Source organism: Eptatretus burgeri, chromosome 3 (genome assembly GCF_056783735.1).
Source record: "Eptatretus burgeri isolate ZD-2024b chromosome 3, Ebu_testis_v1, whole genome shotgun sequence".
Lineage (NCBI taxonomy): Eukaryota > Metazoa > Chordata > Myxini > Myxiniformes > Myxinidae > Eptatretus > Eptatretus burgeri.
In genome coordinates, this window is record NC_140963.1 from 141,999,289 (window position 1) to 142,024,949 (window position 25,661).

Sequence of the window (25,661 nt, forward strand, 5' to 3'; positions counted from 1 at the left end):
CAACTATTTATTACGTATGCATGAAAAGGGGTGGGGGGGGCAGTGCAGCATTTTATATTGAAGTGTAGAGGATATGTGAAGGAGTGGGTGGTAATTCCGTTCCATAGTCTCTCATTTGAACACTAATTAGACTTGACTCTGCAAAGTTTCTGTGACCTCATGGGATCCGATGCATTCGAGTCGATAAATTTTGAGCAAAAATCTCTCGGGCACCAACGCTGTCGACACTTGCACGTCGTATCATACAAGAACTTGAGCACTGACCGTAAAAGCCTTGAATGCGAGTGAACCACGAGTCAAAGACTCGAGTGGCCTTGTGGTGAATAACGTACCACTCATGATGATTGTCCACAAAAGCCGACATGGGGCTGATCTGCACTGTGTATGTATCGTTAGCAGAGTACTCAAACAGGCCGTAGTAGGGGTTGAAAAGCTCTCGTGAGACCAGGAAGAAAAACTCTCTGGATGGTCCGCTGTAGTCCAAGCTGCAAACAAGAGGACGGATAAAAATGGTAAATTAACTTTAAAATTGTGCCCACCGCTGGGTTTCAACAGAACCGTGTGCACACTCACCCTTCCTCTCCCACGAAGGTCACATAAAGCTTGCTACGCTGAAGATCCTTGCGGGAATGCGTCATCACCTGGTTAAAAGCATCCTCCAGCAGGTGATCTCGTCGCATCACCAGCCTGTGGATGAAAAGCACGACGTCTCACTGTGCTCTTGTGTGTATGATAACCGAGCGGTACCTGTACAAAAATGGTTCCGAATCCAACGTTTCATCGCTGTTCGGCCATTCCCCTCAACTACATTTGCATTACAATGTCTGTGGTTTCAACAACACGTTATTCTCGTTTTGGAAGTTCACCCGATGAACTCAATTTGCTATCTTTGTTATCGAACAATGACATGCAAGGAATTTGTATCCTAAAAAGGAATGTTTTCCCAAATTATTACTGTTCAGTCACCAATATATGCACAAGGTTAAGTTTGACATGGGATTCCAAACCTACCGAGGTGGGGGGTCAAACATATCATTTGAAGGTCCTTTGTTTCAACTTAGTGATTGTGATGCGGATGTCAGTGCCTTATATTTGCATATCTTTAGTGCCGATCACAAATAGTCATGAAAGCATGAAATCGACCTCAAAGTAAAAATTGGTATCACATGTACAGCACACAGATTATGCCTTTCCTTGGGGTCATTAGTGAAGGAGATTGGTTTTTACTTAGAACCCAATAAGTGATGTGGTGATGCTTCTGTGTCGCTCATATTCAGGAAGTTCACAATGCAAATCCTTGGTGTTGCTGACTTGAACCAGATTTTAACTCACAACTTCTGGGATGCCAGTCAAGTGTATCTTCCTCATATTTTGACTCAATCATGGCCATAATTACAATATGAAGTTTGTGCAAACTAATCAACCACTCCAAGCTGATGAGCTGAATCATCGGACAGCACATTTAGGCTGGGTGGTTGGTTATTAACAACCAGTCACGTCGGTTCACAATCACTGGTCATGCCGTGGATAGTCACCGGTCATGCCAGGGATAGTCACGGGTCATGCCGTTGATAATCACCGGTCACGCCGTTGATAGTCACTGGTCATGCCGTTGATAGTCACCGGTCACGCTGTTGATAGTCACCGGTCACGCTGTTGATAGTCATCGGTCACGCTGGAGATATGTGTGACCCCCTCGGAAAGATCCAGTTCCAGAGTGGGTAAACACAGTGGCAGCCACAGTTCGAGATGCATACCTCAAGGGAAGTCCATGTTATAATCTCTTTAAAAAATGGTATGTGGTGTTTGAAAGTGATGGGTGGTTTTGCTAGCCTGTTTGAAAGTGGTTTTAATGTACCCTATTTCGTTCAATCCTGTACTAATGCTGGCAGATGGGGCCATCCCCACCCCCGCTTCCCCTCAAGTTTCCCTCCCAAATGCAAGTCAAACCCCCTCCTGCACTTTCTGTATGCTCGAGCTTCATACCTATGAATCACTGTATACATCGATCACTGATCATTGATTGGTGATTACCTTCGCATTCTGCGAAAGGTTATGTTTTGGTCGGCGTGTATTTATTTATTTATTTATTTATTTGTAATCTTGTGATTCGTATAACTCAAAAAGTATTAAACCGAATTGCATGAAATTTGGTGGGATGATTGGTTATTAGCCAGGAAGCATTCGATTAGATTTTGGGATCGTTCGGGTCAAAGGTCAAGGTCAAGGTCACGAAAAGGTCAAAATCGTCTTTTTACGATAACACGGTCAATTTTTATTCAATTTGCATGCAACTAACGCCAAAATGTTCAGAATTCAACGCCTCATCTTGTGATATGCAATATGACACAATGACGCCCATACTCTTGTTTATGAACAGGTTTTGCAAATTAACTCTATGGTCAAGGTCAAGGTCACTCAAGGTCAAAATATACTTGTAGGCATAACTTCAGATCTAATAGAGCTATTGACATGAAACCAACGTTAAAATGTTCCGTGAAATAAGAGCTTTCAGGATGGTAGTCCGCGATTGGTAGTGACGTCATTGGAAGTGCGTCAAAATGATGTCACAAGATGACGTCATTTTTAAACTTTTGATTTTTTTCAGTGTTTATCATTCCATTTTGTTGGACTGCCCTCAATGACGTCTAACACCAAATTTGACATCCATCGGACTGATGGTTGTGATGTCATGGACGTTTTTAAATGACGTTTTTCAAATGTGCCTGGAAAAAAGTAGCGGTGGCGAAGGTATGCGCTCTACCGAGTGCCCGTTCTAGTTTTTATATGTACTAATTGCTGTATACATTGCTAATCACTAGCGAAGCCAGCCGTTCTTTATCAACCATTTTGTTGGAGCACTTGCTTGAGTGCTTAAGCCACTTGGTGAGTGCTCTACAAGCTGCTTGGATTGAACCATCTGCTTTTTAAATTCCCTCCATATGACGGACCCAGATTGCATCAATTTCAAAATATTAAAGATGTGGGGATTGGCGTGTCGGATCTGCCGAATGTTTTCGGCCATTTGAACCAGAAGCATCCCCGACTCTGCGAGGCGGTTTTGAGATTTTTTTTTTTTTTAAAGAGAGCGAGAAATTCATAAAATATTATGATTTACTGAAAGGCTCCTTTGTTCACGTAGGGTTTATAGAGCCTCGCGGCTCTGAAAATGCCACAAAACTTCAGAAGAAGAAGATCCCTCCTTCACAATTCAGCGAAGCGACGGGGTTCACACACGTCTTTTTATGACGTGGCAGTGCCAAGTGAGCGACGTGGTAATGTGACGTGAACGACGAGGTATTACTCCATATGCAGTTCAGTCACCTGCCCTACTCCACACTACGTGCAGTGTTAATTCACGGGCAAAAAGAGAATATAAAGGGTGTTTTCGCGCAGTCCGTGCAGTTTCGTAACTCTATGGTATAGTGTTAATTCATGGGAAAAATAAATATCGTGATGTCATAAGTTCAGGAAGATGAAAGATCAAAATTTGTAAAACCCCAAAAAGAACCTATGAAGGGATGCACCTTGTACCTTCAGCAGACTTTATAAACGTTTATTTTCTGATCCATCATTAAAAATAACGAGAGACCTCGTAAACACGAAATGACAGGGTAGGAGAGTTCAATTTGAAACCTCATCACGACTCTTCCTTACGATTTAACCACAAACGATCAACATTCGCTGATAGCAGCAGCTGAGCTTTGTTGTTGCAATAGCGGTGAAGCAAACATTCACTTTTGGCCAGACCTGTCCATATTGAATGAAAAAAATATACCATCAAAGATGGGGAATCCCCCGCCATTGAATGAAAAAGGTCATACATATTCCAGATGATGAGGGAGGTGAATTGGAAACAAGACACCATTTGGTCATCATCTCGAAAAAGTTCCCCAGGGGTGAGGAACGTAGTAACCAAAAATAATTGAAATCAGATAAGCGGTTTTCCATTTATTACAAAAAACATTTTTGTCAAGATGGCCGCCCCAGTCGGCGATCTTGGATCCGGCCACGCCCAAAATCAATAGGGTTCTTCCTTTTCAGGTGGTACATGTGCGACTCAAATTTCAAATCGATATGGCGAAAAACATTTTTTTGAAGATGGCCGCCCCAGTCGGCCATCTTGGATCCGGCCATACCCAAAATCAATAGGGGTCCTCCTTTTCAGGTGATACATGTGCGACCCAAATTTCAAATCGATATGGCGAACAGTTTATGGGTTATCGCACTCACAGCTATAAATGTTGACGCCCGGACAGCCGGACGACCTGGGTGACAACAATATCCCCCTTCCGCCACGCGGCGGGGGATAAAAAAAAAAACTGTCTGCTCAGACTCTAAGAGGAATCGATTTATACACCCAGGGAGAGTTTTGGTTTTCCAATAACAGTCTTCGTTTACACACCAACCCGGTGGCGTGAATGCCATGTGGCCAATCAATCATTCCAAACAGGAAACTTACTGTCTTTTTAGGGACATCATAAAGGACACAAAGAACAGGTACAAATAACTCACGCAACATGTTAAGTAAGGTGTTGGAAAAGATGTTGCATCAACGACGGTAAACCTCGGAACAAAATCTCCTTTAAAAACCTTTATTTTATTTCAATCAATTTATATACTTGAGCACTGCAGAACACAAATTGCCTTTTTGTCACTTTCAAAAACATTTCGTTTAAGGCCCAGTCACACCTTGACGTTTTAGCCAGCTTATGCTGATTTTTGGAAAATTTTTCTAAAACGCTGGTACGCGTTGAATACGTTATGGGTAAGTTTTGATAACATTGAGAGCATGCTGAAAAACACTGCCATACGTCGTTGTACGCTGGCTTGAAACGTTGTACTTTGCGGTTGTCCTCAAATTTTCCATGCTTGAAATTTTAAGACTTATGCCAGCGTATGACTCACACGTTCCGCATAACGCTGGCCATAAGTTGTAGGCACGTCACGCGATCGTTGACACACGTCACTTGTGAGTTACTCATAAGTCGAAAAATGTCGAGGTAATGTTTAGCATACCCGAAACTTATTTCTAACCTATGAGTTACGTGTTGTACTCACGTTACGCGATCGGTGACACACATCGACACACGTTACTTGTAAGGTGCTCATAAGTCGAAACACATCAAGGTAATGGTTAGCGTCAGTGTTCCAGACTCCCTGGTTTTTTGTTTTTTGTTTTTTTGTTTTTCTTCCTTCCTTCGGTATGATGGTGATTTTGACACTTCGATTTCTAGTGCAGTTATAATATAATATAATTAATAGGCTGCCGCTCAATGATTTAAATCATAACCACACTGTACACTGAACACCGTCATACCGAAGAAAAAAAAAAACCAGGAGTCTGGAACACTGACGCTAACCATTACCTTGACGTGTTTCAACTTATGAGCACCTTACAAGTAACGTGTGTCGATGTGTGTCAACGATCGCATATCGTGCGTACAACTTATTCCCATCGCATGCGGAGCGCGTGTCATACGGCAAGTACGTCGTAAAATTTTCAACATGTTCAAAATTACAAGACGTACTCCACTTATTACGACGTATGATAGCGTACTTTAGCGTTCTCTTCACGCATACCAAACTTACCCATACCGTATTCGACATGCGTTTTGGATGCATTTTTCAGAGGTCGGCATACGCTGGCAAGATCGCCAAGGTGTGACTGCGATGTTGACACTTCCATTTCTGCGGCGGTTATGATTTGAATCGTGCGGCAGCCTTTTCATAACCTACGCCACGTCATCGTCGGCGATGCGTGCAGCGCGCTATGCATAAGTTAGACTATCGTTGGGCATAGGTTGTGAAGGCTGACAACAGGTTCAGCATTCGTTGGTATATGTTATCTATAACACAACGAAACGTTCTGTGTCCGTTACTAATACGTTATGCATAAGACCAAGTCGTAACGAATACGTCCGAATCTTTAAAAAAAAACATCAAAAGTTCAACGTAAGCCAGCGTTTTACATACATTTTAATACGTTGCCATTGCTGGCTAAAACGTCAAGGTGTGACCGGGCCTTTAGCAGGATTGGAAAAAAAATTCATTCCCTGAGGGCAGAGTAACTGAGAAACACTGTGAGAATGAGAATTCATGTTGTCATACCATCAAAATAACGGCTTGAGATTCTGCTTTTTACAATTATGGTGGCGCATAGCGGTGTGTGGTTATCACCATACCAGATTATGCAAGGTTCATGAAGGTGTGGTTATCACCATACCAGATTATGCAAGGTTCATGAAGAAAATGAACGTAGATCGTGCTCAGAAATGCAAAGCAAGAGTTTAAAAGACCCTTCCCATGTCCTTTTTCTCAACATTGCATGGGTTAGGTGTTCCATGAACTCCCTTGTTATATTTTATAATATCCCCATTTTAATTACTGATTGATATATATATATATATATATATATATATATATATATATATATATATATATATATATATATATATATATATATATATATATATATATATATTTGTCAATCAATAAACTCACTTCTTGTCTGCATTCTTAAGTTTGAGCTGTCTGTCCATCTTCACCCATTTATTCCTCTATTCCCTGTCTGTGGAATCACATCCTCATTTTCCTCTTGTCCTGATAGACACCACCACCTGGACAAGCACATCACATCATTGCTGTCCGTAGTGCTATGTACATGCTGGACATCAAAATTGTCTGATTGTAGTCAGAAATCGAAGGATTTGATCCTCGAGTGAACCCCTGAAAGCAAAATAATTACATAACACTGAAAAGGATAAACTACTCAATATTTCGAATAAACCAAGCTCTTCCAAGAGCCTCGACTTTGTATACAAACAAAAATGTGTTTCCCCCCACTGGAATCACCATGAGCAACAACAGGTGTTGGTAACTCACTTTATCTTTCCAGGGCCTTGTCCGTAGCCTTTCGATTCCAGCTTGCGATAGAAATTGCGTAATTTGGCCTCAAAGTCCCTCTTGTAAGGTGCAGGGGCACGCAAGTTAGCACGTTGAGCACCTGATGGGAACAACATTGACATGGAATCAAACATCAGCCAAAATATCCATCCTTTCTGTAACAATAACTACATGTTTGGTTGTATCTACACGGGCTATGATGCAACAGATACTGGCATCACAAATTATTTTTCAGTGAATGTGGAGGCTTCCAGATGGTAGTCAAGCCTTTTGCTCTGCTGCCTCAAGTTAGGGAGTTTGATCTGCATTTACTAACGAGCTTAGTATGGTCATGAATAAAAGATCAGCAGTATGTTGCCCTGATGAGCCCAAAATAAGGGCGAAATGGAGATCTACATCTCTACTTTTGTCTCGTCATGACCATAGGCGATACACATCTCAGTCTGCAAAGGCTTGTGTACCATACGGAAGCCTCCTACTTTGGAGATGATGTGTTGGTATAATTTATGCACATGATTTGTTGGTAGAAGTGCTTAAGCTACTTGCCGAGCCCCCTTTAGTCGATAGCAGTACCGCGCTACGTCATTCTGAGCAAATCGTTCACTCACTGAGGACGCTTTTGCCACACCATGTCATCCTGAGCGAGTGGTTCGTGCTATGCCATCCTGAGCGAGTGGTTCGTGATCCGTCAACCTGAGTGAGTGATTCGTAATCCATCACCCTGAACGAGTGGTTCGTGCTCCGTCACCCTGAGCGAGTGGTTCACGCTCCGTCACCCCAAGTGAGTGGTTCGTGCTCCATCACCGCGAGCAAGTGGTTCACGCTCTGTCACCCCAAGTGAGTGGTTCATGCTCCGTCACCCCAAGTGAGTGGTTCGTGCTCCGTCACCCCAAGCGAGTGGTTCACGCTCCGTCACCCTGATTGAGTGGTTCATGCTCCGTCACCCCGAGCGAGGGGTTCGTGCTCAGTCATCCCGAGCGAGTGGTTCGTGCTCCGCCATCTTGAGCGAGTGGTTCGTGCTCCATCACCCCGAGTGAGGGGTTCGTGCTCCGTCATCCAGAGCGAGTGGCTCGTGCTCCGTCATCCAGAGCGAGTGGTTCGTGCTCCGCCATCTTGAGCGAGTGGTTCGTGCTCTGTCACCGTGAGCGAATGGATCATGCTCCGCCATCCTGAGCGAGTGGTTCGTGCTCTGTCACCCTGTGCGAGTGGTTCGTGCTCAGTCACTATGAGCGAGTGGCTCGTGCTCCGCCATCCTGAGCGAGTGGTTCATGCTCCGTCACTATGAGAGAGTGGTTCATGCTCCGCCATCCTGAGCGAGTGGTTCGTGCTCCATCACCCTGAGTGAGTGGTTTGTGCTCAGTCACCATGAGCGAATGGATCATGCTCCGCCATCCTGAGCGAGTGGTTTGTGCTCCGTCACCCTGAGCGAGTGGTTCGTGCTCCGTCACCCTGTGCGAGTGGTTCATGCTCAGTCACTATGAGAGAGTGGTTCGTGCTCCGCCATCCTGAGCGAGTGGTTCGTGCTCCATCACCCTGAGCGAGTGGTTTGTGCTCCGTCACTATGAGCGAGTGGCTCGTGCTCAGTCATCCTGAGTGAGTTGTGAAATAACACCCGATTTACAAGCTGTTTGCCGTATTAATGTGTTTTCTAAATTACCGAGCCAATTTGTTTTTTCCACCCGTCACACGCTGCTGTTTATAAAGATTAATGTTTGGAAACATATCCCTGAAACGTCCATATAAATGCAACGTTTTTCCGTGAAAGCTACTCAAACTTTTTGGGTTGTATACAGTACATACTGCAGTTGGTAATCACAATGGCTCTAACCTGCTGATTCAAGAAAAATTGCCGATATCGTCGACCAAGCACTAGTGTGTGTGTGTGTGTGTGTGTGTGTGTGTGTGTGTGTGTGTGTGTGTGTGTGTGTGTGTGTGTGTGTGTGTGTGTGTGTGTGTGTGTGTGTGTGTGTGTGTGTATTCATAAAGCATAAGATATTCTCTCTGCTAACTCCCCTTCCCCCACCCCTCTCTCTCTGTGTCCCATCCTTGCTCTACCCCTCCCAATACAGTGCAGCATCTTCTTCCCACACTTCTCTCACTCTACCCTCCCCTCTCTGTCTGTCTGTCTGTCTGTCTCTGGACATATCCAGACATTGGTTATGTCTGGTCGGTGTTTGTCTCTGGCCATATCTGGATGATATTTATGTCCGGATGGGAGTTTTCTCCAGACGTGTCTGGGAGGTGTTTATGTCTGGACAGGAGTTTGTCTCCGAACGTTACTGGGAGGTATTTATGTCCAGATGGGAGTTTGTCTCTGGACGTGTCTGGACAGTGTTTATGTCTGGACTGGAGTTTGTCTCCAGATGTGTCCGAGCGGTATTTATGTCCAGATGGGAGTTTGTCCCTGGACGTGTCCGGGCGGTATTTATGTCCAGATGGGAGTTTGTCCCTGGACGTGTCCGGGCGGTGTTTGTCTCTGGACAGCTTGGCTCCGGACACATCTCGGTGGTATTTATATCCGGATGAGAGTTTGGCTCTGGACCTGTCCGGACGGGAGTTTGTCTCCATATGGCAGTATGTCTCCAGACAGGAGTTTTCTCCAGATGCGTCCGGATGGAAGTTTGTCTTTGGATGTGTCTAAGCAGTGTTTGTGTTCGGACGACTTGGCTCTGGATGCATCTGGCGGGTTTGCTCTCCGGACGTGTCCGGGCGGTGTTTGTCTCCGGGCCGTGTTTAATGTATGACCAGTAAAAAATGGATTTCAGACAACATTTTGTTTCCATATTCACTGCAGAATCATTTTGATGAGAGATTATGAATCGTAGCTAACACTCCACCACATGTCTGCCTTCCCTTCCTCTCACCTCACACTGTCTTCCCTTCCCCCACCTCCTCGCTCCTTTCCCCTCCACCTCTTCACCCTCCACCCTCTCTTCCCCCACCCCTCTCACTCTCTCTTCCCCCCACCCCTCTCACTCTCTCTTCCCCCCACCCCTCTCACTCTCTCTTCCCCTCTCTTCCCCCCCCCCTTTATTATCCCCATCAGTGATGTGATGGGTGGTATTTGCTAGTAATAAATATATGGGAAGTTGTGCCTGATTAATTTGCTGTGCTAGATAGCCAACATCCACCTCTGGTTGCGCTCGACTGTACCCAAATAAGTAGATGAGGTGGAATGTTGAGAGTGTGGTTTCCCCAGTTGATATAACTAGCTCACCAGGTCAGGTAATGCAACGCTGGGCGCAAGGACCCTGCCCGAACCAGTTGTCGCAACCGGCGTCCGCAGTGGCCGAGCAACCTGTCGGGCTACGGAGTTATCCGTGGCCTGCGGCATCAGGGTCGGCGGTCGAGTGGCGGTTCCGAGGAACCCCCTTGTGAAACCCACACTCACCCCAAAACCCATAACAATATATGATATGTTTGTTTAAGCGAGATGTTTATTCTAAAAGGTGAGTATAGTGAAAAGGGGATGTTATAATATTGCAGTTAGACTTTACAAGTTGTGGAAAGATGGTGAGAATTTGGGGAAGTTGTAGTTGCTTTTGCAGATGGAACTATGGAGGTGTTGAGCAGTTTCTGGCTACGTCTGGGTATAGAGCCCTGTTATATTTACGAGTAGTTTCCTCGAGGGAGAGGCTTTTGGGAATGTTCATGGGCTGTATATATTTGTGGCACAGCAGAGCCGGAAGAGGAAAGGCAGCCATCATTTGCTTTGTGTGTGCAGTGCCATGCTGGTGTGCTTCGTGTATCACTTGTGTTTTATCTTTTTAACAAAACAAACGATCTGACTACGTCCGATTCCTCATTGTACACCAATCGATCAAATAACTTTGGGTTATGTGACAATTGTAAACATGTCTGTGATTGACTTCAAAGATGCATAACATGAATTTTATATAGGAAATCAAATACTGTACGTTTTTTTATAGATCATCCAAGTTTACATTATTTATATAACCATGAAAAACATTCCACTTGTACATTATCACTAATCCAAAATTGGCCTTAAAATCGGGATGCCTGTCCTACACTGACCGGTCAAGATTTTATTCGCAATCACTCCAATGATTTCCTATTCGGAGATTGCTTAGTCCAAGCCTGAGAAATCATTATATTAGAATGACGTTTGCTCATGAAAGCTAGTGTCAAAGCCCTGAGGCATCAATAGCATATCCTACCCGATTCAACAGAAACAGGACTACATACCTGCTTATTTCAGAGGTTGGGAATGTATCAGTTATAAACACCTTTTCGTGGCTCTTATGTGAACACCCTTCAGTGATTTCAACTACTTTTGTCCCCACCTTGTGTTTAAGTTCGACAACGAGTCCCATAACACCCTTTCCCTGACCCCCTCCCCCCCCCCAATCTGAGTTTTACCACGGACCAAGTCTTACTGAGCATGGTGTAGAACAGGTGCTCCAGCTCCTCCAGGATGTCAAAAGCATGGAGATACACGAAGAATGAGCTTTTAGTATGTGAGATTGATGGGTGCATCTATTGGGGCCATGAATAAGGGATTAGCAACACTAAACGTCTTCCAAGTGTAAAATTCCCTTTGCAGGGCTACATATCAGACTGGACAAAAACACAGGCTTAACCAGCAACAAATGCATCATTATCACCTGAATTTGACTGATGATCAACGTAATCATTGACCTTCACTTTCAAACGGAAACATTCTTGAAAAACTCACGAGGTCATAACAGGTCATAACGTTGCACCTTTACATTGAACTCTTATGAAAGTTAATTGATCTGCCAACACATTAGGCCAACATAAATGATGAGAGTTACTTTGTGTTGTTCTAAAGTGGGTAACTCAAGAGATAATAAGTTATGGATAAGAGTGTTTGGACCACCTGGTGAGTTTTGTGGAGAGGAGCCCGGTGAACCACGGGGGGAGTGGTTGAAGCTGGGATGAAGAAGTGTGGGTGGAGGTATGAACGACATGATCTCGTCTTCAAACAAGCTGGGTCACAGCACAGAGTCATTATGAAAAGGTCGACCTGACAGCACTCCTGTTATACTCTCTAATGATACTGTGGATGGTATTGTGGATGGTATAATGTATGGTATGCGTATGGTATGTGTATGGTATGTGAATGGTATAAGGGATGGTACAATGGATGGTAAAAGGAATGGTAAAAGGGATGGTATAATATTGGGATAAGGATGACATGTGTATGGTATAATGGATGGTATAAGGGATGGTATACAATTGGGGTATAGATGGTATGTGAATTGTATGTGGTTGGTATACAAATTACAATATCACATTTCAGCAACTCCAGTGAAATACAGACAACAAAACAACCAATTTGAGCATTTCGCAAGATGCAAGACGTTGGTCAAACATCTACTTCTTACTAAAACTGAAAGAAACAACGTCAAGTATTAATGCATAATCTTTATTTCTTCGACAAGTCAGAAAAAAAACATTAAAAAAAAAAAAACATGTTGGGATGGAATTGCAAAAAAATACCAAACAAGTAGTGTACATTCAAAGTACAATGCCGCCATGTCAAATAAACAAATAAATCCTCCAGTGCGCGACATCACCAGGGCACCTTAGGCGCCCAGCCATGCCGCCTTGCAGCACATGCAATCGGAATTGGGAGGGAGCGGTGTACAATAATTGATTGATTAATTACGGAATTAAAATAAGTAAATAAAAAAAATAATAAAATAATTAATTTCTCAATCTATTGCCGAATCGTTTTCCCTAACCACCACTGTTTTATCCAAATCTTTAACTTTTTGACAATTAAGTAATTAATCGAAAAATGAATAATCGATTAATGGATAAATTCATAAATCAAAAACACTCTTTATAGCCAAATCACTTGGTCAATGTCATGTCCAAATATCAGCTTCCGAGTTCAAAAGGTGCCTGAGATATTGCTCAGATGAGAATTAAAATAAATAAGTAATTAATAAATCGATAATAATTAAGTAATTAATCAATTAATTGATTAATCAAAAAATAAAAATATATTTTTGCCAAAGCACATCTTTACTTTTGTCCCCAGATCAAGGGATGGCTGAGATATTGCCCGGCCAAACAAACAACCAAGAAAAAGACGTCATGCGGACCACGATACTTGCAAAATCCACCCACTCTCCAAAGGTCACCATGGATACATCAAATTGTCCATTTCATCTATCTATATATTACTAAAACTCTCATCTTGTTTATATGTATGTATCTTCCCGAAATACAGCCAAAACGGTACACGATAGCGCAAAAATTTTTGGCCCACCTTACTTACCATTCGCCTGCGGTGTGCAGTATTAAGTTTTGTTCAAATCGGGCAACGAAAAAAATTATTAAAAAATCAATTCCCGATTCAGTCAAGTATTCTTTGGGAGAATTTGATCAATGCAAACAATCTCAGCGGAATAGTTTGCAGGAGCTTTTTTTTTTCTTCATGAAATTATTTTTTTCATCAACCGCTGTCACAACGGGAACCCAACGGGTTCACGGGTCATCTAGTTAAGATTAAAATTCACAATCTTAATCAAAGCTCAGGTTAATCGGATGAAAATAGAATATTTTTCAGATTAAAATTGATGATTTCAGAAGTTTGACATCGAGTTGACCTTTGACCTTTTGACCTCAAAATAGTTGGCTTCCAAATTCAGTGATGTACGATGCAAAGCAAGTTAATTGTATGAAAATTGACGATTTTTCATATAAAAAATCGATGATTTTAGAAGTACGAAGATGTCCATGTTAGAAGTAGTTGTAGATTTGTCATGTGGTCAGTGTGATTGCATGAAGATGTCTCTGTGGGAGGTAGTTGTCAATTTGTAGTGAGGAGGTAGTTGTCAAGAAATCATGGAAACTTTTTGTTGAACAAAATTTAATCTAAATTTTTGACTCATCAAAGTAGCCACCTTTTGCAGATATAACAGCTGAACATACTCGTGGCATTCTTTCTGCAATGGAAATCAAATATTGTTCGGAAAGCTCTTCCCAACACTGTTGCAGAAGTTCCCGCAAATGTGTTGCACTTGTCAGTTGCTTTGCTTTCACCCTTCTGTCCAGATCATCCCAAACCAGCTCGATGGGGTTTAAGTATGGAAACTGTGCTGGCCATTCCATCATTTGAAGCCGACTGTCTTGATCTTTTCTTCTACGGTAGTTCTGACATAGCCTGGAGGTATGTTTTGGGTCGTTATCTTTATGTAGGATGAACCCCTGACCAACTCGGCAATATTTCAAATTTTGATTCAACGGTCCATAAGACCTTCTTCCAGTTTTCAGTAGTCCACTGGCAGCGATTCATGGCCCAGCAAGCCACTTTTTCTTATTTTGCCATCTTAGCAATGGCTTTCTTACTGCCACTCGACCTGTCAAACGTGTAGTCAAACGTGTAGCTCAGTTTACCGCTTAGCTTTGTACCATTTCAGGTTATTCATTGGACTTGAACTGCTTAAATTTCAGTAAAAACTGAAAAATGGGGGTGTTCTAAAACTTTTGACCAGTAGTGTATATACATATACATATATATATATATATATATATATATATATATATATATATATATATATATATATATATATATATATAGTACATTATGAAAGAACTATTGTGTAAAACCACACAACACACCACGCACCACACGTTCACTGTATAATTACTGCATGCTGCAATGGTTATTTGTTCCTCGGAGTTAAGGTTATAACAGGCACATGAAGGAGGGTCACCACGAAGCTTTTGTCGTGCCTTGCAATCCACGGCAGACATTTTATGGCAGAAAGTGAGCTGCGCATGTGTAAATGGTGTTCAATCGCTTGTGGTGTATTGTGGTTGTGTTGCTTATATTTCATCCAACTTTTTATTGTTGTTGTTATGGTGAGGGGGCAATACCCAGCAGACAATGTCGTTTCCTCCCATTGAAATCATTGTAATAGCATTCACCATTATTGTGGTAGGCTGGCTGAAGAAAGAAGAAGTCCAATCCGGCGGTTTAGCGCTCTTCCAATTTGGTACTTTAGCGATGTATTCTAGCGTCTATCAGTGCTGGCAGTTCTGAAAACGCTTGGGACTAAAAGGTATGGATGGATTTTAAAGTCTCACGACTTCACTCTAGTATTGTTTCATTGAATCATTTGGTACACATTTGATGGGGTGGCCATTTTTTTTTCCTGTGCAATCCATGCATGTGGAACTCCTTGATGATATTACAGTGTGGTCCCACCAATGGAGTTACTAACAACAGGATGGATCCCAAAGGGTTCTTGAAAGACGATCGCGTAACAGCAAAAATCCAAAAAACAATTCTCAAGTTATATTATGAGCACACATAAAGATGGTTTTTCCATTTGCGACAGACATGCACAAAACATGACACACACAGACACACACAGACACACACAGACACACACACACGCACGCACCTGAGAAGGATCACAAGGTCTGCATCTCCCGATAGACGCTGCAGGCCTGCAGTAGCCTCGGTGCGGACAAACTGGATCTTTTCCCTGGAAAACAAGTCAGTGCAGTATAGTCAGTACGCAGTGTGCACGGAATCGATGCACGGTGTGTGCAAAGCACAGACAGTGTTACTCAACCCATTCCCGGTGCTTTATATCAATCTCATTCATTCATTGTCACTCCAACCGGTGGATAATATGGTGGATTCACAATCTGTGTCCAAACAAATTCTCTGTGCCACCCATATTCGTGGCCATACCCTGGATGGAATTTCTAAACCAGAGATATTGATCAGCTAATTGGTACAGATTTTCAAATACTCCCTTGTCATGGACTACCCATAATCAATTTTACCTTTTCCTTACTAACACACGCCAACAATAACTCCATTGATATGCAACACTTCGGCAAGAGACTGTCACACTGAATTATATTTTAACACCACCTTGATGATCCTGAACAATTACTTTCAATTTACAGCTTGAGACTTTCAAGTACTCTGGATCAATTTGTTCCACTTTATCAATCAATTCCCTAAAACTGCCAATCACTCTCCTTGGTTCCCACCCAATTGAATTCCTCTCCTTTCGTCATAGCAAGAGTGTTCTGTCCTCTCCTCTCTTGCTCTGACGAAGGGTTAAGTTTGGTTCGTGATCTCATGACCTTGTGCTCGGATTACTGTAACTGCTAGCAGGCTCACCACGTTCTTCTGTCAAGGTCTTTCAACTCGAGTAGAATATGGCATCCGGAATACTCTACATTTGATCCAAGCACTCCGACCCACAGGACACTCCACTACCTCCCAGTCCATCAACGTATCAAAAAGAAAAATACTCCTGATAATAATAAATTCGTTGTTGTGAACATTTCTTCCCAATCACAGCTTGTGCCACTCCAACATCCCTTTTGTCTTACAAAGAGAATCTCCTGATAATTCCTCCCATCCGGATGAATATTTTTCAGGATCGAGCGATCCTCAGATTTGCTTTTTAACGGTAGAACTCTTTTAAAATCCTCGAACCCTCATCAACGATGCTTTTTAAATCTTTCCTAAAACACCATCACTACTATTGCTTTCTCTTTCCCTTCCAAAATGACAATTCGCTGCATTGACTGCATAAATGCTTCCAAATGGTGACTGATCGATTGATATTGATCCCACATGACCATCCTGTTGGATAAATTGCTGTTTCCTTGACTCTGACTTGGAGCCTTTCAGGACAATCAATTTATTTTATAGGGTAAAGTCAATCACGTACAAACTGTGCGAGCCAATCGGAACTGGATATCAAGTTGTTCGTAAAATACATACTTTGAGGGCCAGTTAATAAATTAATGAAGTGTTGAAAAGTCGATAAAAAACAACAAAATGCTCGTTCGGAAAAGAAAAACAACATCATTGTGGTGTTGGTAAGCAATACCCATAATTACACATTTCCTGTATCAACGCAACAATGTGTTGAACATTAAACACTCATTATAACTAGCAGGGAACCTGAACATCCACGCAATGTAAAATGTGCCTTCAAGTCCTCAACTTCCAACACCCCCCCCCCTCGTTCACAAACCCACAAGTCGTCAACCTCCCCCTTCCAACCGTAAGGCTTCAACCCTCCGCACTTCTCCCCACCACAACTTCTCAATACCCTCCCACCACCACCCACAGAAACCATGATCAAAACAGCAACAGCATGGCTCCTACATATCATGGCCCTTCAGAGTCGCAAGAATCCTGAGATTACGACGATCGTCAAAATCACGATATAGAAGGTGCTGTCATACCTTACATGTATGAACCAGAGGTCATGAGATACCTCAAACTCACAACAATTGGGTCGGCGTCGAAGAAAGACTCGGCAATAACAACTGGTAAAGTGGTAAATCATAGCGCGAGAACATGGTAAATGTGGAGATTAGTGGTATTTTGTTATTACACCTCTCTGTAATTATTGTTAGTAACGAAAGAACTGCACTCGGTGGAAGGCATACCTCCGGCAGACTGAACAGGTGAAGTTTTGGATAACACTGGTATTCCGGATCTCTATCCGGACTTCCAAAACAGAATTGGTTTGTTCTCGTCAATCAACCAACTCATCCACCAAGTTTTGTAATAACTCGTCCACAACTTTTTGAATATGGTGCTATATATCGTTTTTGGCCATATCTCTCAATGGTGAAGAATCAATTTAGTAATTAAAAAATCTCATGTCCAGATATGAGTTACAATGCAATACATACACCCTCCCCCCCCACCCCCCGTGACACTCTGTAATGCTTGGACATACACCCCTCCCCCCTGAAACAATCCATAACGTTTGGACATGCACCTCCCACCCCAAGTAACACTCCGTAACGGTTGGACATACACCCCTCCCCCCGAAACAATCCATAACGCTTGGACATACACCCCCCCCACCCCAAGTAACACTCCGTAACGGTTGGGCATACACTCCCACCCCCTGTAACACTCTGTAATGGTTGTACATACACCCCCACCCCCGTAACGGTTGTACATACACCCCTACCCCCTGTAACACTCCGTAATGGTTGGGCAGACACCCCCACCCCCTGTAACACTCCGTAACGGTTGTACATACACCCCTACCCCTTGTAACACTCCGTAACGCTTGTACATACACCCCCACCCCCTCGTAACACTCCGTAACGGTTGTATATACATCCCCCACACGTTAAGTAATTTTTGAATGGCCCATTGTCCACAGCTGTTCTGTCCATTTCCTTATTTTCCATTCATTTAGAATCATCTCGGAAACTTTGTGGGGATCGCGTCGGCTTTCAATCACTTCAATGAACTCATCCAAAACTGGGAACACAGGCCGGTGTCATACGAATTATCTTCGAAATGGGCCATTCCACTTTCTTCTGGTCAGTTTTATTTAGGCAGTCCAAATTTTCCTTACGGTTGGATATTTTGGGAAAACGCACATTCTCACACCATCTCTGGCTGTACAGTATTGCTACAACCAGCAACTATGCATCAAGATGGCATTCTTAGCACTTTTTCAGAGTTTTTCAGAGCATTTATAGGCCGCATGTAAAGATAAGTGCCAGAGCAAAAGTATCCTCGAGATGACGTGGTGGGTCACATGATATATGACGTAATCACATCGCCAATTTTTTGGAGGTGAGGTCAATCGAGCGTACGAGGACACCAAAAAATCATTAAAATCTTATTTTAACCCTTTGACCCCTGAACTCCTTGGACCCTCGGTTCCCCGGAGAAAAATCAGTCTGCTCGGGTATATGGAGGTTTGAATAGCGGCCGGTAAAATGGCCACGAGGGTTCGAAGGGTGAAGAATATTTATTCAAGGAGAAGAGGACGATTGAGGGTTAAGTGAAGCCATTTCTATTCATCAAACCAAACATGAATTTCTGATTCTGTGGACCTTGATGTAAGTCACCAATTTACGTCGAATCTGTGCCGTTTCGATCAAATGTGGTTCACACATTATGGGACAATAGTCAATTAAAATATTGCCAGTGGATAGAACATCGTTCAAGATTAAGTGCAGTGTACTTCCGCTCGTCTGATACCCCGTGTGCGTTTCTTTGTGAATAACCTGGGTAAATAAAGACTTCCATGTCCTTTGTTCTCCCTCCCTGTATACTTATTGAATACGCACAGTAGTTACTTGGTCTATAGACTGGGTTCAGGACAATTAGTGGGCACACAGAAAGCACCCCGCGTCGGATGCGGTGAACACTCGAACTGCCATTTGGGTGCCGGGTGTGAGGGAGTACCAGCATGTCGCCAAGGTGGCTCAGACGTTCACCGAAACACGCTCGTGCCTGCCTCTCCCTCCCTGGACACCTCCACTCTCGACCTGCATCAATAAATTGTCTATGCGTCTCCATACATAATTTCAAACATTCTGTGTATTGATTTGTTTAATTTTTGTCTCTAACATGTACTTAAATGAAGGTCAAGTAAAGTTAGGGCAACCAAATTTTTTTTTCCCATGGCAACGCATCCCCTTATTATAACACCATGATGGGAAAATCGCATCTGAATAACGTCGTTTCGTACAACATCGCGGGTTTTAGGAATGCATCCCCGAAGTAAATCGGCAACCTTCTTTATCCACCGTTAAAAGTAAATAACGAGGGATTTCACAATCTCACGAGATTCCTGGAACTTCTTGGACAAAAACGTTTATAATGACGGGTTTTATGGTCAATGGTGGAGTCGTTTAGGAGAAAATCGTTCAAAACAGACCGCTGCCTCAATCGCTCCTGAAAATAAAAATAGGATAATCCGGCCTTGAAGCAAAAACATTCCCACAGCCCATATACTGCACATTGTGGTTAAGTAGCTCGGATCAATTCCAATTGGAATGGCCTGTAAGCTGGCACCAGAGGCCTGAAGCATGAGGCCTATACTTATTGTGGCCTTCACAAGGCCCGTGATGCCTATCGGCTCCAACATTTCAATATTTAATGATCGTATTAACAGTTGCTTTGGTCGTTTTACACTGAAGGGAACACTTGTACGGAGGGCATGGCGATTGTGAATATGACAGCTCCGAAGAGGTATTTGGCTCTGCAAAGCACCAACATGGTGGCCGTATGATTATTCACGGGACAAGTGTGGGTGGAGTCGGGCCAGCTGTACAACCAATGGGTGGAAAGGAATGCTACACGCCGAGGGACGGATGTATGAATTGGCGTATTATCGGAGAGATTATTTCCTGCAATGGCCTCTTAAATAATTCTACACCGAGGGTATTAAGAAAGTTTCCACTCCAATGGGACAAGTGTTTGTCCAAAGATGGAGGAAACCTTTAAAAAGTAATACAAATATTCCTTTTGTAATTGCAACTTAGCTATAAGTGTTAACGGAAGTTCAGGTCAAATTTGAAGCATCCTTGTAACAATGCAAGAATAATACTGACAGTTTAGATGATGTATAATAAAGGAGAAAATGATTGATAATAATACAGCAGATGCTGTTTCGAAGATCCTTGTCAATGAATGAAAAACCCTGTAATGTTGGGCCCATGAAAACGAACCTTATATTATGCAGACCACGGCACAAAATAACCGAAATCTGTGACACATTTGGATTTGTCACCGTGGTTGCGAAGGTATGACACCATGCTCCTCACAATAACAACACGAGGAACGTTCATTCCAACAAAACGTGTGCTCAGCCATGCGTGCGAGAAACAGAAAACAATCATTTGTCATTCACCGCCCAATGAGCATTATGACGTTTAGAAATAACAGGCAACACCCAGAACGAAGGTGGCACTCGGTCATTAGTCACTTTTACAAACATGCACTAACCACCACATTCATGCCTGTAACCTCTTTTCATGATGTGACACGATGTAACACTGGTGTGAGGAGGCCGTCAAAACATTGCTTTGGCTGGTTAATCGTAAAACTATAAGTATTGCGATTTAAAGCCAGGTCGAGCGTAAACCAGAGTGACAATGACCTCTCAGAGCCATTCTCCTCGAAACCAGGAAACAAATCTAGTTTTTTTTTCTCCAAAATAAACATAAGAAACACTTACAGTGGATGAGGAACAAAGACTTTGTGTTCTAAAAGATTCCAAATGGTCGACCTAATAAATGTCCAATTAGAAGCCACACCACGACATTCACTTGTCATTTCAACCGAGACACAGATGACACCCTGCTCACAGGGTCTTGCGTGCGAAGTACCTTAATGTGTGGTGCCTTGCTAGCCCCGGCTGCCTCTCCTGCAGGATTTCAAATACGTTTGGCTGTCTGAGGAATGCCACAATCTTGTCACTGTATGCTACGATTAAAAGAAACAGCAACAACAACAGCAAAGAGCATGTTCAATCTACAATCATATCTTAATCACATTTAGGGTGGCCAAACAATGGGATCATTTTCTATTCAATTAACAGAAGAGGGACAGAAATGACAAGGTAAGAAATTTAAATGAAAGCTCTATTCTTAGGAAACAATTTTTTTTTGTGCCAGTGGGGTACAGTGAGGTTTGCTTACTTCGACCACATCTCAAATACTGCACTTAGTTATAGACAAAATATCCTGGGATATGACGAGCTGCGTTCGGGACCGTTTGGTGTCGAGTGATGATAATAATTATTGCCGTGTTGTCACATCATTGCTCTGAGAAAAGACGAGGAAACGGGGCTTTTTCTATTCAAGGAGAGACGATTACATGGGAGTGTCCAAGAATAATGTGAGGAAAGAAGAAAGGCGAAAAAAAAAGATTTTTCAAACTGAAGGAGAGTGAGTAGGAGGCGTAGGGTTGGTGGGAGAGGGTGTAAGTTCCGGAGGAACAAAATTGAGTGGAGGGAAATGGGGAAGGACAAGAGAAAAATGCAGGAGGGTGCTGGGAGGATTGAAAAAGTGTAAAAGCTGGAAGGAGGAATGTAATACTATAACTAGAATGGCACTCTTCGAAGTTGAGATGTCGACAGATATGCCTCCACATTATTAATGGGATTATTACATCATAACACATATTTGAACCAAGTTTTATAAAAATCCATGAACCCACATTCAATATATCAAATAATTCTGGATGCCGGATCATGCGTCCGATTATGTTGAAATTTAAAAACAAATATTTCCCATGATGACTGGTTCATAATTGTGAAGTTTCATGTTGATTGATGAAACCGTATGCCTGGTGTTGGCTTAATGGTTAGGGAGGTGTGCTTGGGATCCTCGGGTCCTGAGTTCAAATCCTGCTTGGCCATTGAATTAATACCAGGTGGGGTTTACTCAGCCTGTCATCCTTCTGAGGTCGGCAAGATGAGTATCAGCTTGCTGGGACGATTGAGCCATTGGAGTATCCTGTGTCGGAGTGGCGACCTGTCCAGGATCGTGTCCAATAGACCAGGAGACCGCTTCGGCAGCACCGACGCTCTGTACAGAGTCTGGTCCCGATGGAAGGATGGATGAAGCAGTTCAAGAGAATGAATTTTAAAAAGATTTTTGTTCAATCCAATATGTCTGCCACACCATGTGACCGATCAATTATTTATCAACACCCTGGTATCCCCAAGGCTTGGGGAACATGTGGGTGAAGTTTACCCTCGATCTGTGAAGGCGTTCTGAAGTAGGGAATTTTTAAAGGTTTATTCTTCAAAAAATTACAGCTGCCAAACCACGTGACCTATGATATCAGAGGTGCGTAACTTCTTGTTCCTCATGGATAGACAATGATACCTGTAAAGTTTCACCTACAATCTGTTCAGCCATTTCAAGGAAGAAGATTTTTGAAGCCTTTTAAAAAAAAATAAAAAAACATGGCTGCCGAACCATGTCACCGATGATGTCAACAATTTCCCCCCCCCCCCCCATCCAATTTCGCCCAAGATGACCCTCAAAAATTTTCATACTGGTCAGACAAAGCGTTTGACATATACAATTATGATGTCATAATGAAGCCACCTGACGTCATCAAAAAGATCACTTATTTCCCATGGGGAGTACTTGACATGTGCGATAGAGCGAAACCGCGATGCCGAAACCCACGTTCATGGCGGGCTTGCTGTATGTACATTTTGCACACATTGGAATGGGTGGCGGTTTTTTTCCCGTGCCATCCCTACGTAGTATGTATTGAGTACTATCGTACTCCATGGCAACTTTTAACAACACACGATCAAAAAGCGCTGGACAAAATCTTAATTAGAAACTTGAGATGGAGATAGAATAGAAGGTAAATCTCGAGGTAGATAAATTCAAACTGATTGGAGGACGAAACTAGCGAGTCGGATTGGTGAAGCAGTAGGAGTTGGAGTCCAAGCTCAAGGAAAATCGTACACTACTTTAAAGCTTGTTTCAAAGACGAGTCTTGAGATTTGTAAAAACAGTAAGAATTGGAACACAGTGAATATCAATTGGGACAGAGTTCCTGAGCTGGGACACATACCTAAGTTTTCAGTCCTGCAGAGGACAGAAGAAGAGCAATAACGCAGGGCATCGATAATTAGAGGGGACCGCGGCTCAAGACAATCGGCGATGTACAACAAGGAAGTGCTATTTAGGGCTTTTAAAGTTAGCATTGTGATTTGAAAGATGATTCACCATTTAATGGAGAGGTAACAATGAAGCTCTGTGAAATTGGTGGGGTATGACAGTTTGCCTTGATCACGTGACCGACATTGTGGAATAACTCTGAACTAATTGGAGATGGTGAAGGTGAAGACTTCTGAAAAATGCAAATAGTGACTTACAATGATCGAGATAAATGTTAATTAAAGAGCATACCAAGGTTTGGCCATTTTGTGGTTGACGCAGGAACCAAATTTCGCAAATATTGCGTGACCGGTGTGCTTGTGTGAATTTGCAAGACCTGCTAAAGAACAAAACAAACCATGAAGCTTAAAACATAGTGTGGGGTCTGGATAGTATGAGATTGCAGATATGTGCAACTGGAATAGGCATGCGAGGGCTCATGGTTCGAGTGAAAAGGTTACATTTCATCAAGAGCAGATGGCAAAGCAAACATAGGTGGACTGGCAGGATTCCCGAGAAGTATGCACACCACTCTCTGAGTTGTCTAGCCTGGGTTTGAATCCCGACCCAGTTATAAACTGTCATCATTGTGTTTCCCTTGCAGGGTGAGGCATCAATGTGCGTGCCGTCCTTTGGATGAACGTCAAACTGGAGAACCCGTCGACCAGGAATGGTCGTTAATGGACATTAAAGATCTCACGGTGTCATGAAGAGTTGGCGACTCATCACCTGTAGCATGAACAAATTACAAATTGCCGCCACACTCGAACTTCAGGCTTGGCCAGCCGATTTCAGAAAAACTTGGGCCAGAACCGTTCCCACGGATAATCCCACATGAAGGTGGGCTGTTTTAATTGGGGCCGTTAAAGAGGAGGAGGAGAAGAAGAAGGAGGAGGAGGAGGAGGAGGAGGAGGAGGAGGAGGAGGTTGAAACATATTAGCATGAAGTTCTGTTTTCATTTTGTTTCTTTGGAGAAGGTTGTAAGTTAACCACAATCCAACAGCTTACCGAACAAGAGGAAAGAGAAATAACAAGAGCGAGAATTGCTTTGCAATGCATGTCCCCCACCGATGTGATATTTTGAAGTCTAAAAATGGCTTAATTCTGTGAAAAATTGATGATGTTAACGTCCTGAAACTCGAACTCGTTCCGTATCTTATGATAATAACGACACTAACATGTTCTGTAGCTTATGATAACCAAGTTTCAGTTGAATATGTTCAAGGGTATGGGCAAAAAAAGTCTGAAAAACCACAGGTGGGACGGATGGACAGACAGACGGAGAGCAAGCCTCCCTCCAGTGAAACATGTAGGGGACTAATAAGTGCAGGATTTCCGAGATATAAAGACAGATAAAGTTGAGTCTCATCAGCGTTGCAGTGAAACGTGATGTTACGACTGTGAGTAATGTCGCCCAAAGGAGAAATGGACAGGGTGAAAATAACCGGTCCGAGAAATGAACCTTGAGTGATCCCAATAGATGAGGAAGTTGGTTGAGAGAACTGACCGACATAGACATGGTTCCAGAAAAGAGTGTCCGCTCAGTGTGCGCGAAGATGAAGACGGGCGAGCAATGGCACACTATAGAAATTTTAATAAGAATGGGATGGTGGAATTGTTTCTTTAGCAGAAGCATAGTAATGGCAGATGTTAGGGTAGCTGGGATAGCTGCTGTTGTTAAACAATATATTTATGACGATAGTAACAGCATGAAGTGTAGAGTTGGTTGTAAGGTCCAAGAAACAGTTTTCAATTACAATATTTGGGTTACATGATTGCTGAAGGCCACATGACCTCAGCCAAGTAGCTGTGTTTCCACAACCTCAGTTTCTTTGAGGTGAAGTAATCTTCCTTAACCCAATTACACTTCATCGTGACACTGGGATAACAAACCCCTCCACCCCCAAATTGTTCATAGCATCATACCAACAGGAACGCCATCGTGGTAAGTGTTTCGTGCGCCAGCGGTGAAGGTGCTAGCCGGCCGTGGCAGCACGGGGGGACCGTGTAGCCCGGGTTCATCCCCTACCTGCGGTGGTCGAAGAAGGGAGGGGATAACAATGTCGTCCGAGGAATAAACGAGAGACAAAGTTGACCGAGGGTGAACGACCGTACGTATATTTATACTTGTAGACAGCATGCACCGTTCATGTTCGAGGGATGCCATGGATGGTTGAATGACAACAAAGGTTTCTCAAGCCATGCATACTGTATGTGTATGTATATATAACGGGAGTTACAGAAACGACAATACTGTACCGTATCTATAATGGCAGGTAATTTTCAATGCTACAAAACTCAAACAGTTCAAATGACACACA

At 42.9% G+C, this 25,661-nt stretch overlaps 1 protein-coding gene across 11 annotated transcripts in view; it reads right to left on the minus strand.

The window, feature by feature from the left end:
* The window catches only part of LOC147031175 (E3 ubiquitin-protein ligase HECW2-like), a 207,798-nt gene that overhangs the window by 43,431 nt on the left and 138,706 nt on the right, over positions 1–25,661 (minus strand). For all 11 annotated transcript variants that reach the window (XR_015056708.1, XM_085875988.1, XM_085875995.1 and 8 more), the window contains 7 exons: positions 25,267–25,369; positions 21,040–21,136; positions 15,312–15,395; positions 11,768–11,877; positions 6,886–7,006; positions 574–687; positions 333–485 (listed from right to left, as the gene is read on the minus strand). Coding sequence is in view for 10 of the 11 variants with exons in the window: in XM_085875988.1 (XP_085732114.1) it covers positions 333–485; positions 574–687; positions 6,886–7,006; positions 11,768–11,877; positions 15,312–15,395; positions 21,040–21,136; positions 25,267–25,369 (782 nt within the window). In the remaining variant the exon portion in view is untranslated. The remainder of the gene's footprint in view (positions 1–332; positions 486–573; positions 688–6,885; positions 7,007–11,767; positions 11,878–15,311; positions 15,396–21,039; positions 21,137–25,266; positions 25,370–25,661) is intronic.